This window comes from Rhincodon typus, chromosome 15, assembly GCF_021869965.1.
Source record: "Rhincodon typus isolate 14 chromosome 15, sRhiTyp1.1, whole genome shotgun sequence".
Lineage (NCBI taxonomy): Eukaryota > Metazoa > Chordata > Chondrichthyes > Orectolobiformes > Rhincodontidae > Rhincodon > Rhincodon typus.
Genome location: NC_063346.1, coordinates 25,834,234 through 25,848,324, shown reverse-complemented (window position 1 = coordinate 25,848,324; position 14,091 = coordinate 25,834,234). Strand labels below are relative to the sequence as shown.

The 14,091-nt window shown below is 42.2% G+C and overlaps 1 protein-coding gene across 1 annotated transcript in view; it reads right to left on the bottom strand.

The window, feature by feature from the left end:
* mvda (mevalonate (diphospho) decarboxylase a) overlaps positions 1–14,091 on the bottom strand; it is a 25,370-nt gene that overhangs the window by 2,750 nt on the left and 8,529 nt on the right. The window contains exons 3-6 of the mRNA XM_048605803.1: positions 10,802–10,916; positions 5,245–5,391; positions 4,004–4,203; positions 2,063–2,137 (exon numbers count right to left, since the gene is read on the bottom strand). Of these exons, the coding sequence (XP_048461760.1) occupies positions 2,063–2,137; positions 4,004–4,203; positions 5,245–5,391; positions 10,802–10,916 (537 nt within the window). The remainder of the gene's footprint in view (positions 1–2,062; positions 2,138–4,003; positions 4,204–5,244; positions 5,392–10,801; positions 10,917–14,091) is intronic.

Genomic DNA, 14,091 nt, shown 5'->3' with positions numbered 1-14,091 from the left:
CTCCTCTGAACCTGCTCCAGGGCCAGTACATCCTTCCTGAGATATGGGGCCCAAAACTGCACACAATACTCCAAATGTAGCCTGACCAGAGCCTTATAAAGCCTCAGTAGTTTATCCCTGATTTATATTCAAGTCCTCTCAAAATAAATGCCAACATTACATTTGCCTTCCTGACTACTGACTCAACCTGCAAGTTTACCTTGAGAGAATCCTGGACTAGAACCCAAGTCTCTTTGCACTTCAGACTTCTGAATTTTCTCCCCATTTAGAAAATAGCCCATGCTTTTATTCTTCTTACCAAAGTGTATGACCTCACATTTTCCCACGTTGTACTCCATCTGCCACTTCTTTGCCCACTCTCCTAACCTGTCCAAATCCTTCTGCAGCCTCCTCCCTCAATACTACCTGTCCCTCCACCCATCTTTGTATCGTCTGCAAACTTAGCCAGAATGCCCACAGTTGAGATCATTAATGTACAAAGTGAACAGCTGTGGTCCCAGCTGACCCTTGCGGAACACCAATTGTCACCGGCTGCCATCCTGAGAAAGACCCCTTTATCCCCACTCTCTGCTTTCTGCCAGACAGTCAATCTTCTATCCATGCTAGCACCTTGCCTTGAACATCGTGGGCCCTTATCTTACTCAGCAGCCTCCTGTGTGGCACCTTATCAAAGGTCTTCTTGAAGTCCAGGTAGATAACATCCATTGGCTCTCCTTGGTCTACCCTGCTCATTACTTCCTCAAGGAATTCTAGTAGATTTGTCAGGCATGACCTCCCCTTGATGAAACCATGCTGACTTTGCCCTATTTTACTATACACTTCCAAATATTCAGAAATCTCATCCTTTACAATGACTCCAAAATCTTACCCATGATTGAGGTTAGGCTAATCGGCCTGTAATTTTCCACCTTTTGCCTTACTCCCTTTTTAAAACAGGGGTGTCACATTAGCAATTTTCAGCCCTCTGGGACCCTCCTTGACTCTAGCGATTCCTGAAAGATCACCACTAATGCTTCCACTATCTCTTCAGCTATCTCCTTTCGAACTCTGGGGTGTAGTCCATCTGGTCCAGGTGATTTGTCCATCTTCAGGCCAATCAGTTTTACTGGCACCTTCTTCTTGGTGATGGCCACCATACTCAGCTCTGCCCCCTGACTCTCTTGAATTTTTGGGATTTTACTCATGTCTTCCAGCGTGAAGACTGACACGAAGTAATTAATCAGTTCCTCAGCCAGTTCCTTGTTCCCCACTACTATCTCTCCACTGTCATTTTCCAGTGGTCCAATATCCACTTTTGCTTCTCTTTTGCCCTTTATATACCTGAAGAAACTCTTACAGTCTTCATTTATATTCCTGGCTAGCTCACCCTCATATTTAATCTTCTCCCTCCTTATTTCGTTTTTTGTCGCCCTCTGTTGGTCTTTGTGAGCTTCCCAGTCCTCTGCTTTCCCACTGCCCTTCGCCATGCTTTCTCTTTTGCTTTTATGCTATCCCTGACTTCCTTAGTCAGCCATGGTTGCCCCATCCTCCCTGTACCATGCTTCTTTTTCCTAGGGATGAAATTTTGCTGCGTTTCCTGAAGTACTCCCAGAAACTCCTGCCATTACTGTTCCACTGTCTTTCCTGCTAGGCTCCTCTTCCAGTCAATTCTGCTCAGCTCCTCCCTCATACCTCTGTAGTTGCCTTTATTCAGCTGTAATATACTGCCACTTTAACATGTGTTACGTTCAGGTCTCTTTTAAATGGTCCCATCTTAAATGAAGTCATTTACATCAAGTCTCCTTTTAACTTACTTTTTAATAGAGAGCACTGTAAGGCTTTGAAATGCCTGAAGCTGAGGCCATTTCCACATTTAAGCCTAGATTAGATAAGTGATTGAAGAAAATTGAGAAATAAACCACATGGAAACATAGTGCAGATGTGGTATTATGACTACAGGTTGTATGCAAGAGTAGTACTGATATGGACGATGGAGAAGAACAGATCACTTCTTTGTTGCAATTGTTGTGGAATTCTAAGTTTTCAAACGCTTGCTAATACTTCAAATGAAATAATTTCATACCTTCAGCAATGGACTGGTCTTGACACTGGTTTGCATCCCAGCAGTACTACCAATTGGCTTCTGTTCTGCACTGACCTAGAAAAGAAGCAGAAAGGAGCCGGACATTTTCATTACCGCAAGCAAAACACTTTAAAGCAAGCTATTTAGAACAAGTTAGAATCCAAATATTTTAGACTAATATAGGTTGGTCTGAGTGTGACATCACTGGACTACTTTTTTAAACCAGAGTTTAGTATAATCATGATTTCCACTAAAAGATTATAATGAAGGTAAAGAATGTAAGTGCATGGAAAGTACTAGCGACATAAGTTTCTTTAGTGTATAGATTTAGGGTGATCTTTACATGTTAAGATGTCTTACCACGCAAAGAACTCTCAAGAGTAACAACAGCATTTCTATTTCAGCAATGGAATAACTATTGTGCTGATGACACTGACAGCCACAAAGCAGAAATACATACCTACTGATAGTAGGAGCTACTTAGGGCCAAACTTAGACTGTTGAGAGAGGAAAAAGGAGGCAAATTGTAAAGTGCAAAGCTCTGAAAGGCTTTAATGCCAAAATAATTTGAGTTGCTGTTTGAAATAGCTGCTTTTCATATTTCTTTAATTCTGTAAATAAAATCACCATATAAAAATATCATATTAAACTATAATTGTTGGGGTTGCTTTTGAATATACAGGAACAGCAACGATTTTAATGTGGCATATTGATCAATATAAAGTTTATCGAGTTGAGATGATGAATGTGAAGCAGTATTTTTAATGATCCAAGGAACTAACCATTAGTTATTCAAGACAACCTTAGCATAATACAACACTCTGTAAACAATGTGCCATATTTAGCCATCCTTTGCAAATAGAGGAATACACAGAAGCAGCCTTCTTGCTCCTTTATCCCTCTCAAAATATGATCAGTACTACTGTATCTTTTCTATCCAGTGTTGAAGGTTTACAGGAAATTATTATTATAACGCTTTCTCATAACATGCATTGTGAAACAAACATTCTGCATGTTATAACAACAAAATACTCAAGGAATTCCACATTGTTACTACTTATTACAAAACAGCCAATGCCACTTGCTCAACAACCCACCTATTCATAAGAATTATTGCACACTATGAAAACAATAGCTAGTGAAGTCCGTAATACAAGTTTTTCTCTTCGTCATCACTACCTTTTAATAGGCTACCATTTCTAACCCACCCCTCTACAATAAGCAGTACCACTACATATTTTATTACTCTCGTTATTGTTTCTTTTTTCCTCATCTTTCCTAATGGTCATTCAGTCATCTGTTCTCAGACTAACTCATGGATCATTATTATCTCCCAGCACCCTCTTCTCCATTCTCTTTCTCTAATGAGTTGTTCATCTCTCAAGATGGGCAAAAATTTATTGATTGGAAACATAGCACAATCTTCCTCTCTCCAATCATGATGTCTGATCCACTGAGTCTTCAAAGCATTCCCTGTTTTAATTTCAATGCCTTTTACGTTCATTTCAAACATGTTGGATGAAAAGCTTTATATTTTTGCAGAAGGCACAATTGTTTACAGCCTACCCAACATGGTCAGTAAATTTAATAAATAAGATGCAATCAAAGTGAGAAAAGAATGTGTATAAACACAAATGCAGCCTCTTGTTTGGGTGGTGCCAAGAGTGGCTCCTTTCGAAAGTTTATCTTTAAGGACTCAATTTTCCATGTGTAAACAATGTGGTGATTTGCCAGGCAGTTAGTTTTCCAAGGTTTGCAAGCTCCAAATACAGAAATCAGTTGGTTGTGGTAATGTTTGCTTTATTACATATAATGTGTTTTACGGTTTTAAATTATCTAACCTATTGAATCTCTGAAGAGCTTATGATTATTAGGCCATTGTCATTACCATGATAGGACTGAATCTTGAGAATGGCTCTGTTCATGTTGCCATGGACTCACCACTAATATAAGGACCCGAAGCTCTGGCCAGTGAGTTTCCGGCTCAATTTGCTGCGCTATACTATCGCTTCCATCTTCTTTCGTTCCCATCATCCACTGCACAAAGCCTCCATACATGCTTCTGCAGGCACTTCCTGACCCTTGGCGAGCAATCTCAGACAGCTCTCCTTCCAAACCATGCAGCTTGGCAAGTGCATACACTGCAAAAGGAACATCAGTTAAAGACAAAAACATAGAAAATGAGACTTACATTTCATAATGACCAGACATCCCGAAGCATATTACAGCTAACAATCACTTTTGAAGTGGTCACTGTTATAATGTCGGAGAGGTGGCAGCCAGTTTGCATACAGTAAGTGCCCACAAACAGCAAAAATGTAATGCTAAATAATACATTTAAATAATGTTGGCTGAGGAATAACTATTAGCCAAAACACCTAAACAACTGCTCATCTTCACAAGCCTCATGGGACCTTTTACATTCACCTGAAAAAGTCAGAGAGGGCCTTTGTTTAACAGAGATAACAAGGTGTAGAGCTGGATGAACACAGCAGGCCAAGCAGCATCAGAGGAGCAGGAAGGCTGACGTTTTGGGCCTACTTCTGAAGAAGGGTCTAGGCCCGAAACATCAGCCTTCCTGTTCCTCTGATGCTGCTTAGCCTGCTGTGTTCGTCCAGCTCTACACCTTGTTATCTCAGATTCTCCAGCATCTGCAGTTCCTGCTGCCTCTGTTTAACATCTCAATTGCACCTCTAACAGTGCAACACTACATCAATACTCGGGTGTCTCAGGTTTGATTTTTGTACTCAGGTCCTGGAGTTCTGAAGGGTCACTGGACCCAGAACGTTAACTCTGATTTTTCTCTAGATGCTGCCAGACCTGCTGAGTTTTTCCAGCAATTTCTATTTTGTTCCTGGAGCATGATGGCATTTTAGTGCAATACTGCCAGAATGCTGCAGCTAGAGGTGCTGTAGCACCTTGGAGAAGTTTGTGTCAAAGGATTAAAAGTAAAGCAAAATTCAAACTCATCCAGTTAATTATCTGAGCTTAGATTGCTACCAACTACAATTGAGGCTATAAAGATGTAACTAAGACTCAAGGTCTAATTTCTGGTTAGCCTCAGGACTCCCTACCCTCATAAAATTCTATGATTCTCCCTATTTCAGACCAGTTTCATTCTTACCCCATTCTGTCTGGTGTGCATGTTTTAAAAGTTTAGGTTCACCTATTATCTTGCTTACCCAGACAAGCATAACCAGCTGCAGAGGATGCCAGGCCTGCTGCTGTAGGGAAGTTATTTACAGAGCAGATGTGAACTTTATGGTGGAGTGATAATGTGTTAGAATTTCCATCACCACTGGTTCTTCTTTTTCTTGCTAGACGACGGACTAGGAGAGAAAATTCCAATTTCCTGAGTATTTGCAAATTTAAGTACTTCTGTAATTACAGATCACACTTCATTCATTTTAGAATCATGCTATAAAGAAGTCAATCTTTTTAAAAAAAAAACAAATACTACCACAAATAGGCAAGAACCCTATTATTACTGAACCCTTCAATTGAAATATAAACTTCCAATTGAAGTTGAGTATTTTTCCTGTTGCTAAGGAAAAAAATGTGATTGGCAGTGTGCTAAGAATATGTAATAACATATGAATTGACAAAGATATATTTTCAAATGGAGTCTTGTCTGTTGTGTGTTTATAGATTCATAGAGTTATACATCCCGGAAACATACCTTTCGGTTCAACTCATCCATACCAACCAGATATCCCAATCTGATCTAGTCCCATTTGCTATCATTTGGCCCATATCCCTCTAAACCATTCCTATTCAAATACCCATCCAGATGCCTTTTAAATAACGTAATTGTACGTGTCTCCATCGCTTCCTCTGGCAGCTCATTCCATACACATGCCACCCTCTGCATGAAAAAGTTACCCCTCAGGTCCTTTTTAAATCTTTCCCCTCTCACCTTAAACCTATGTTATCTAGTTTTGGAATCCCCTATCCTAGAAAAAAAAGACCTTGGCTATTCACCCTATCCATGCCTCTCATGATTTTATAAACCTCCATAAGGTCACCCCTCAGCCTCCGATGCTCCATGGGAAAAAAGTTCTAGCCTATTCAGTCTCCCTATAAACTCAAATCCTCCAGTCCCCGCAACATCCTCGTAAATCTTTTATTCACCCTCTCAAGTTTAACAACATCAGTCCTATAGAATGGTGACCAGAACTGTACACAGAATTCTAAAAGTGCCTCACCAATGTCATGTACAGCACAACAACATCCAAATCCAATACTCAATTTCTGACCAATGAAGGCAAGTGCACCAAACACCTTCTTCACCACCCTGTTTATCTGTGACTCCATTTTGAAGGAACTATGCACCTGCACCCCAGGTCTCTTTATTTGTCAACACTCCCCAGGGCCCCAACATTAACTGTGTAGGTCCTGTCCTGATTCGCCTTACCAAAATGCAACACCTCACATTTATCTAAATTAAACTCCATCTGCCACTCCTCAGCCCATTGGCCCATCTGATCAAGGTCTGAGATAACCTTCTCCATTGTTTACTACCTATTTTGGTGTCATCTGCAAAATTAGCACATTCACGTCCAAATCATTTACACAAATGACGAAAAGCAGTGGACCCAGCACTGATTTTTGTGGCACGCTGTTGGTCACAATCTGAAAAAAAAAACAACTCTCTACCACCACCCTGTCGCCTAACTTCAAACCAATTTTGTATCCAATTGACTAGCTCTCCCGGATTCCATGAGATCTAACCTTACTAACCAGTCTACCGTGCTGAAGTCCATATAGACATCTACTGCTCTGCCTTCCTAGGCGCAAAGCCATGCTGACTATCCCTAAATCAGTCCTCAACTTTCCAATGTATGTAAATCCTGTCCCTCAGAATCCACACCCCGCCTAATAACTTACCCACCACACTGGGCTCACTTGTCTATAGTTCCCTAGCTTCTCCTTACAGCCTTTCTTAAATAATGGCACCACATTAGCCAACCTCCAGTCTTCTGGCACCGCTACCGTGACTATCGATGATACAAATATCTCAGCAAGGGGCCCAGCAATCTGTTCCCTAGCTTCCCACAAAGTTCTGGGAAACATCTGATCAGGTCAAAGAGATTTATCTACCTTTAAAGATCTCCAGCACCTCCTCTTCTTTATGTGGACTCTTTTCAAGACATCTCTATTTATTTTCCCAAATACACTAGCTTCCAGTGTCCTTCTCCACAGTAAATACTGATGCAAGGTATTCATTTAGTATCTCCTATATCTCCTGTGGTTCCACATATAAACGGCCATATTGATATATAAAGGACCCTATTCTCTCCCCAATTACTTTTTTGCCTTAGTCTACTTATGGAATCTCTTTAGACTCTCCTTAACTCTATTTGACAAAGCTATCTAATGTCCCTTTTTTGCCCTCCTGAGTGTACTCTTACTGCCCTTCTACTCCTTGAGGGATTCACTCGATTCTGTCTATACCTGATATCTGCCTGCTTCTTTTTATTGACCACAGCCTCAATTTCTCTTGTCATCCAGCATTCCCTACACCTATCTGCCTTGCCCTTCACACTAACAGGAACATACCAAGGATTGCCACATTAACCCTAGGCAAAATTATAAACTGATACAAGATCTCAAAGGGGTTAATTTACACAATGCTGAGGTCCAATATGAAATGAAAAAGACATCAATTTCAGTACAATTTGTGTATTATAATTTCTGATAGCTTCGTAAACATTGTGCTCAGCTGAAAGAGTTCACTAAGTTTCGAGTTTGTACCCATTAACTACCTGGAAAAAAAACATTTAAAACATGCACTGTTGCAGCACCTTCATGATCAAAGGATGTCCCAAGGCTTTTTACAACCATGAGGTACTTTTGAAGCATAATCACTATGTAATGTAGGAATAAAGGCTGAACACTAATATTTCTGCATTTTCTGATATGTAAATTGTACAGGCTGTATTTTGTTGAGAAATTGGGGTATTATTTGCCCATTGGACAGCCCGTCAAAGACCCTTGCTGCCTTTGCACATGAAGGTCTGCTGAACCTCAAATGAATCAAGCAGTGTGAGCCTTAATCTGGAATCAAAGCCCGCGAGTGAAAGACTCAACTACCAAACTCCCACGTTCAGCAAGTTCACTGGGAAGACCATGGTTGCCACCAAGAAGACAGATCCTGGAGTCCCACGATTGTAACCCAGGCCAGAGGTAATTAATACAGAGAAGGAAAAAGTGGGCTCGTGGAGAGAGGGGAGGTGCAAGCATGGGGCAGTAGATCTGCTTCAAGGAGGATTTTGAAGGAATTTTGACGGATGTTGAGGTTAAGGATAGATGTTTGATTACTCTAGATCAAGTCAGCATAAGGAGGGGTGGGGGGGGATGGTGGGGTGGGGGAAGTGTTGGGTATTCTAAAAGGCATTAGGGTGGACAAGTCCCCAGGTCCGGATGGGATCTATCCCAGGTTACTGAGGGAAGCAAGAGAGGGAATAGCTGGAGCCTTAACAGATATCTTTGCAGCATTCTTGAGGTCCAGGTGAGGTCCCGGAGGATTGGAGAATTGCTAATGTTGTCCCCTTGTTTAAGAAGGGTAGCAAGGATAATCCAGGAAATTATAGACCGGTGAGCCTGACGTCAGTGGTGGGGAAGCTGCTGGAGAAGATACTGAGGGGTAGGATCTATTTACATTTGGAAGAAAATGGGCTTATTAGTGACAGGCAGCATGGTTTTGTGCAGGGAAGGTCATGTCTTACCAACTTGATAGAATTCTTTGAGGAAGTGACAAAGTTGTTAGATGAGGGAAGGGCTGTAGATGTCATATACATGGACTTCAGATGGGCGTTTGATAAGGTTCCCCACGGTAGGCTGATGGAGAAAGTGAAGTCACATGGGGTCCAGGGTGTACTAGCGAGATGGATAGAGAATTGGCTGGGCAACAGGAGACAGAGAGTTGTAGTGGAAGGGAGTTTCTCAAACTGGAGAACTGTGACCAGTGGTGTTCCACAGGGATCCACGTTGGGACCACTGTTGTTTATGATATACATAAATGATCTGGAGGAAGGTATAGATGGTCTGATTAGCAAGTTTGCAGATGACACTAAGATTGGTGGAGTAGCAGATAGTGAAGGGGACTGTCGGAGAATGCAGCAGAATATAGACAGATTGGAGAGTTGGGCGGAGAAATGGCAGATGGAGTTCAATCCAGGCAAATGCAAGGTGATGCATTTTGGAAGATCCAGTTCAAGAGCGAACTATACGGTAAATTGAAAAGCCCTGGGGAAAATTGATGCACGTAGAGATCTGGGTGTTCAGGTCCATTGTACCCTGAAGGTGGTAACGCAGGTCGATAGAGTGGTCAAGAAGGCATACGGCATGCTTTTATTCATTGGACAGGGTATTGAGTACAAGAGTTGGCAGGTCATGCTATAGTTGTATAGGACTTTGGTTCGACCACATTTGGAATACTGCGTACAGTTCTGGTCGCCACATTACCAAAAGGATGTGGATGCTTTCGAGAGGGTGCAGAGGAGGTTCACCAGGATGTTGCCTGGTATGGAGGGCGCTAGCTATGAAGAGAGGTTGAGTAGATTAGGATTATTTACATTAGAAAGGCGGAGGTTGAAGGGGGACCTGATTGAGGTCTACAAAATCATGAAAGGTATAGACAGGGTGGATAGCAAGAAGCTTTTTCCCCAGAGTGGGGGACTCACTTACTAGGGGTCACGATTTCAAGGTGAGAGGGGAAAAGTTTAAGGGAGATATGCGTGGAAAGTTCTTTACGCAGAGGGTGGTGGGTGCCTGGAACGCGTTGCCAGCGGAGGTGGTAGAGGCGGGCATGATAGCATCATTTAAGATATATCTAGACAGATACATGAATGGGCAGGGAGCAGAGGGATACAGATCCTTGGAAAATAGGCAATAGATTTAGATAGAGGATCTGGATCGGCGCAGGCTTGGAGGGCCGAAGGGCCTGTTCCCGTGCTGTAATTTTCTTTGTTCTTTGTTTTTTGAAGGGAAGCTACAGGAACAGACGGATTTAGGCTTTGAATTCCAGATCATGAGGCTGAGAAGCTGAAGACATCTCTGCAAACACTGGGATAAAGAGGAGCTAGTAAACCATCAGGATTCATTGAAATGGTGAGTTCATCACAATTATACAGTCTAGGATATAAAGGCTTTAAAAAGGCAGGCTCATCACGAAATAATTTGGTGGACACTGATGCTTTATGGCAAGTAAGATATCCCAAGGGTAACACGGGATGTATTCCAAATGTAAAAACTGATGAGTAGGTGTCAAATTCTTCCTCATTTGTAGATCAAGATTTTGTATTCTAGTACTCCAGCATTTTATCTGTTATAAACCCCATCTGATAGAGATTTTAAAAATTACAATTAAATTTACAAGTTCATACAACAGATTGGCAAAAAAATTGTTTAGAAAGCTGCTTATGCCAATCATAATCCATCTGTCCAACAAAATTAGCTGTAATGTGAATACCAGAATATTTAAGAATAACTTGGGAGTACAGCATGATTCTATCTTGTACTCTTGGCCATGAAACATCCGTCATCCACTTCCTCAAATGATCCCATGTTTTGGGCAGCTTCTTGCACTAACATACAGCTGGTTAATACCAAAACAAAAGTTTGCATTACTACACAATGGAACGAACACCTAACATAGGTCAGACTCCGACAGAACTTTATCTACTGCTACAGTGCCATTTTCAGTAACATTGCATCGATTGTCTAATGGATACACACTTTCTCGTAAGCAAGTCTGCAGTCTTGGGTGGTTGATGTTTTCTTCTTTTCCATTTAGCCATATTCTGTCGTCCTTAAAATCCTGACTCGCAGCAACTGTCGTTGTACTCTTTAACTGAAATTACACAAAACAAAAACTGGCAGTGTGATATTGGTAAAACGCATTACTTGAATGCCAGTTGGATTACATAACCAGACACATCTTTCTTAATACAGTTAGATATAGAAATAATGAGTTCCATACATTTATTGTTTATTCATTCATGGGACATGGGCATCACTGGCTGGGCTAGCGTTTATTGCCCATCCCTAATTGCCCTGGAGAAGGTGGTGGTGAGCTGTCTTCTTGAACTGTTGCACTCCAGTTGCTGCAGGTAGACCCACAATGCCTTTGGGGAGGGCATTCCACGATTTGGACCCAGTGTCACTGAAAGAACAGCAATATATTTTCAAGTCAGGATGGTGAGTGGTTTGGAGAGAGATTTGCAGGTGGTGGTGGATCTGCTGTCCTTGTCTTCTAGATGGTAGTGTTCATGGGACTGAAAGTGCTGTTTAAGGAGCTTTGGTGAATTTCTACATCTTCTACATCTTTTCTACATCTTAGAGGGTAGTCAGGGAGAGGGTTGGCCCGCTCAAGGACAGGGAAGGGAATTTATGTGTGGAGCCAGAGGAAATGGGTGAGGTATTAAATGAGTACTTTGCATCAGTATTCACCATAGAGAAGGACTTGGTTGGTGATGAGTCTGGGGAAGGGTTTGTAGATAGTTTGAGTCATGTTGAGATTAAAAGGGAGGTGGTATTATGGGGTCTTGAAAAACATTAAGATAGACAAGTCCCAAGGGCCTGACGGGATATAATACTGAGAGAAACAAGGGAGGAAATTGCTGGGGCCGCGAGAGAAATCTCTGTATCCTCACTGGCTACAGGGGAGGTCCCAGAGGATTAGAGAATAGCCAACGTTGTTCCTTTGTTTAAGAAGGGTGGCAGGGATAATCCAGCTAATTACAGGCCAGTGAGACTTACATCAGTGGTAGGGAAATTATTGGAGAGGATACTTTGAGACAGGATTTACTCCCACTTGGAAATAAGTGGGCGTATTAGCCAGAGGCAACATGGTTTTGTAAAGCAGAGGTCGTGCCTCACTAAAACTTGAGTTTTTTGAGGAGGTGACAAAGATGATCGATGAGGGTAGGGCAGTGGATGTTGTCTACATGGACTTCAGTAAGGCCTTTGACAAGGTCCCTCATGGCAGACTGATACAGAAGGTAAAGTCGCACGGGGTCAGAGGTGAGCTTGCAAGATTGGTAAAAAACTGGCTCAGTCATAGAAGACAGAGGGTAGCAGTGGAAGGGCGCATTTCTGAATGGAGGGCTGTGACTAGTGGCATTCCTCAGGGATCAGTGTTGTAATATATATAAATGATTTGGAGGAAAATGTAACTGGTTTGATTAGTAAGTTTGCAGATGACACAAAGGTTGGTGGAATTGTGGATAGTGATTAAGACTGTCAGAGGACACAGCAGGATATAGATCAGTTGGTGACTCGGGCAGAGAGATGGCAGATGAAGTTTAATCTGGAAAAATGTGAGGTAATGCATTTTGGAAGATCTAATCCAGATGGAAAATATACAGTAAATGGCAGAACCCTTAAAAAGAGTATGGATAGGCAGCGGGATCTAGGTGTACAGGTACACAGGTCACCGAAAGTGGTAACGCTGATGGAGAAGGTAGTCAACAAAACATACAGCATGTTTGCCTTCATCGGCCGGAGCACTGAGTTTAAAAATTGTCAAGTAATATTGCAGCTTTATAGAACCTTACAGGCCACATTTGGAATATTGTGTTCAATTCTGGTAGCCACACTTTGCAGATGGTAGAGAAAAGATTTACCAGGATGTTGTCTGGTATGGAGGGCTTTAGTTATAATGCGAATTTGGAGAAACTTGGGTTGTTCTCACTGGAGTGACAGAGGTTGAGGGGTGACCTGATAGAGGTCTACAAGATTATGAAGGGTACGGACAGAGTGGACAGTCAGAAGCTTTTGCCAGGGTGGAAGAGTCAGTTACTAGGGCCATAGGTTTAAGGAGCGAGGGGCAAGGTTTAAAAGGTGATGTATGAGGCAAGTTTTTTTTTAAACACAGAGCGGTGGGTGCTTGGAACTTGCTGCTGGGGAGGTAGTGGAAGCAGATATGATACTGACTTTTAAAGGGCGTCTTAACAAATACATGAATAGGATGGGAATAGAGAGATATGGTCCCCGGAAGGGTGGGGGGTTTTAGTTGTGATGGGCAGCATGTCGGTGCAGGCTTGGAGGGCTGAAAGGCCTCTTCCTGTGCTGTAATTTTCTTTGTTCTTTTAAATAGTACACACCACTGCTGAACATCAGTGGTGGAGGGTATGAATGTTTGAGAATGCAGTGCCAATTAAATGGGCTGCTTTGTCTTGTGTGCTTTTGGAGCTGCATTCAAACCAGGAAAGTGGGGAGAATTCCAATACACTCCTAACTTGTGTCTTACTGTTGGTGGATAGACTTTGGGGAGTCAGGGGGCAAGTTACCCATTGTAGCATTCAAGCCTCTGACCTGCTCTTCATGTTATAGACATGTTATTTATATGGCTGGTTCAGTTCAGTTTCCGGTCAATAAAAATCTCGGAGGATGTCAATAGTGGGGGAATTCAGTGATGGCAACTTTGATGGCTAGATTTGCTCTTGTTGGATTTAGCCTGGCATTTGTGTTACTCATGAGTGTTATTTGCTACTTTTCAACCCAACCCTGGATATTGTCCAGGTTCTTGCTGCATTTGGCCATGGACTGCAAACAGTGCTGAACATTGCGCACTCAGCAGCAAATATCCCCACTTCTGATCTTATGATGGAGCGTGTGAGGTCAACATTGAAGCAGCTGAAAATGGCTGAGCCTTCGACACCACTGAGGAACACCTGCAGATAGGTCCCAGAACTGAGATCACTGACCTCCAATAACCACTGACATCTTCCCAGGTATGATTCCAACCAGAGTTTTACCTGATTCCATTGATTCCAGTATTGCTAAGGCTCCTCAATTCCACACTTGTTCAAATGCAGCCTTAATGTTAAGAGCAGTCACTCTCACCTCAGGAATTTAGCTGTTTTGGTCCTTGTTTGAATCAAGGCTATAATGAGGTCACGCAATGAGTGGTCCTGATGGAACCCAAACTGGGCAACACTGAGCAGCGATAGTAGGAACTGCAGATGCTGGAGAATCCAAGACAACAAGGTGCAGGGCTGGATGAACACAGCAGGCCAAGCAGC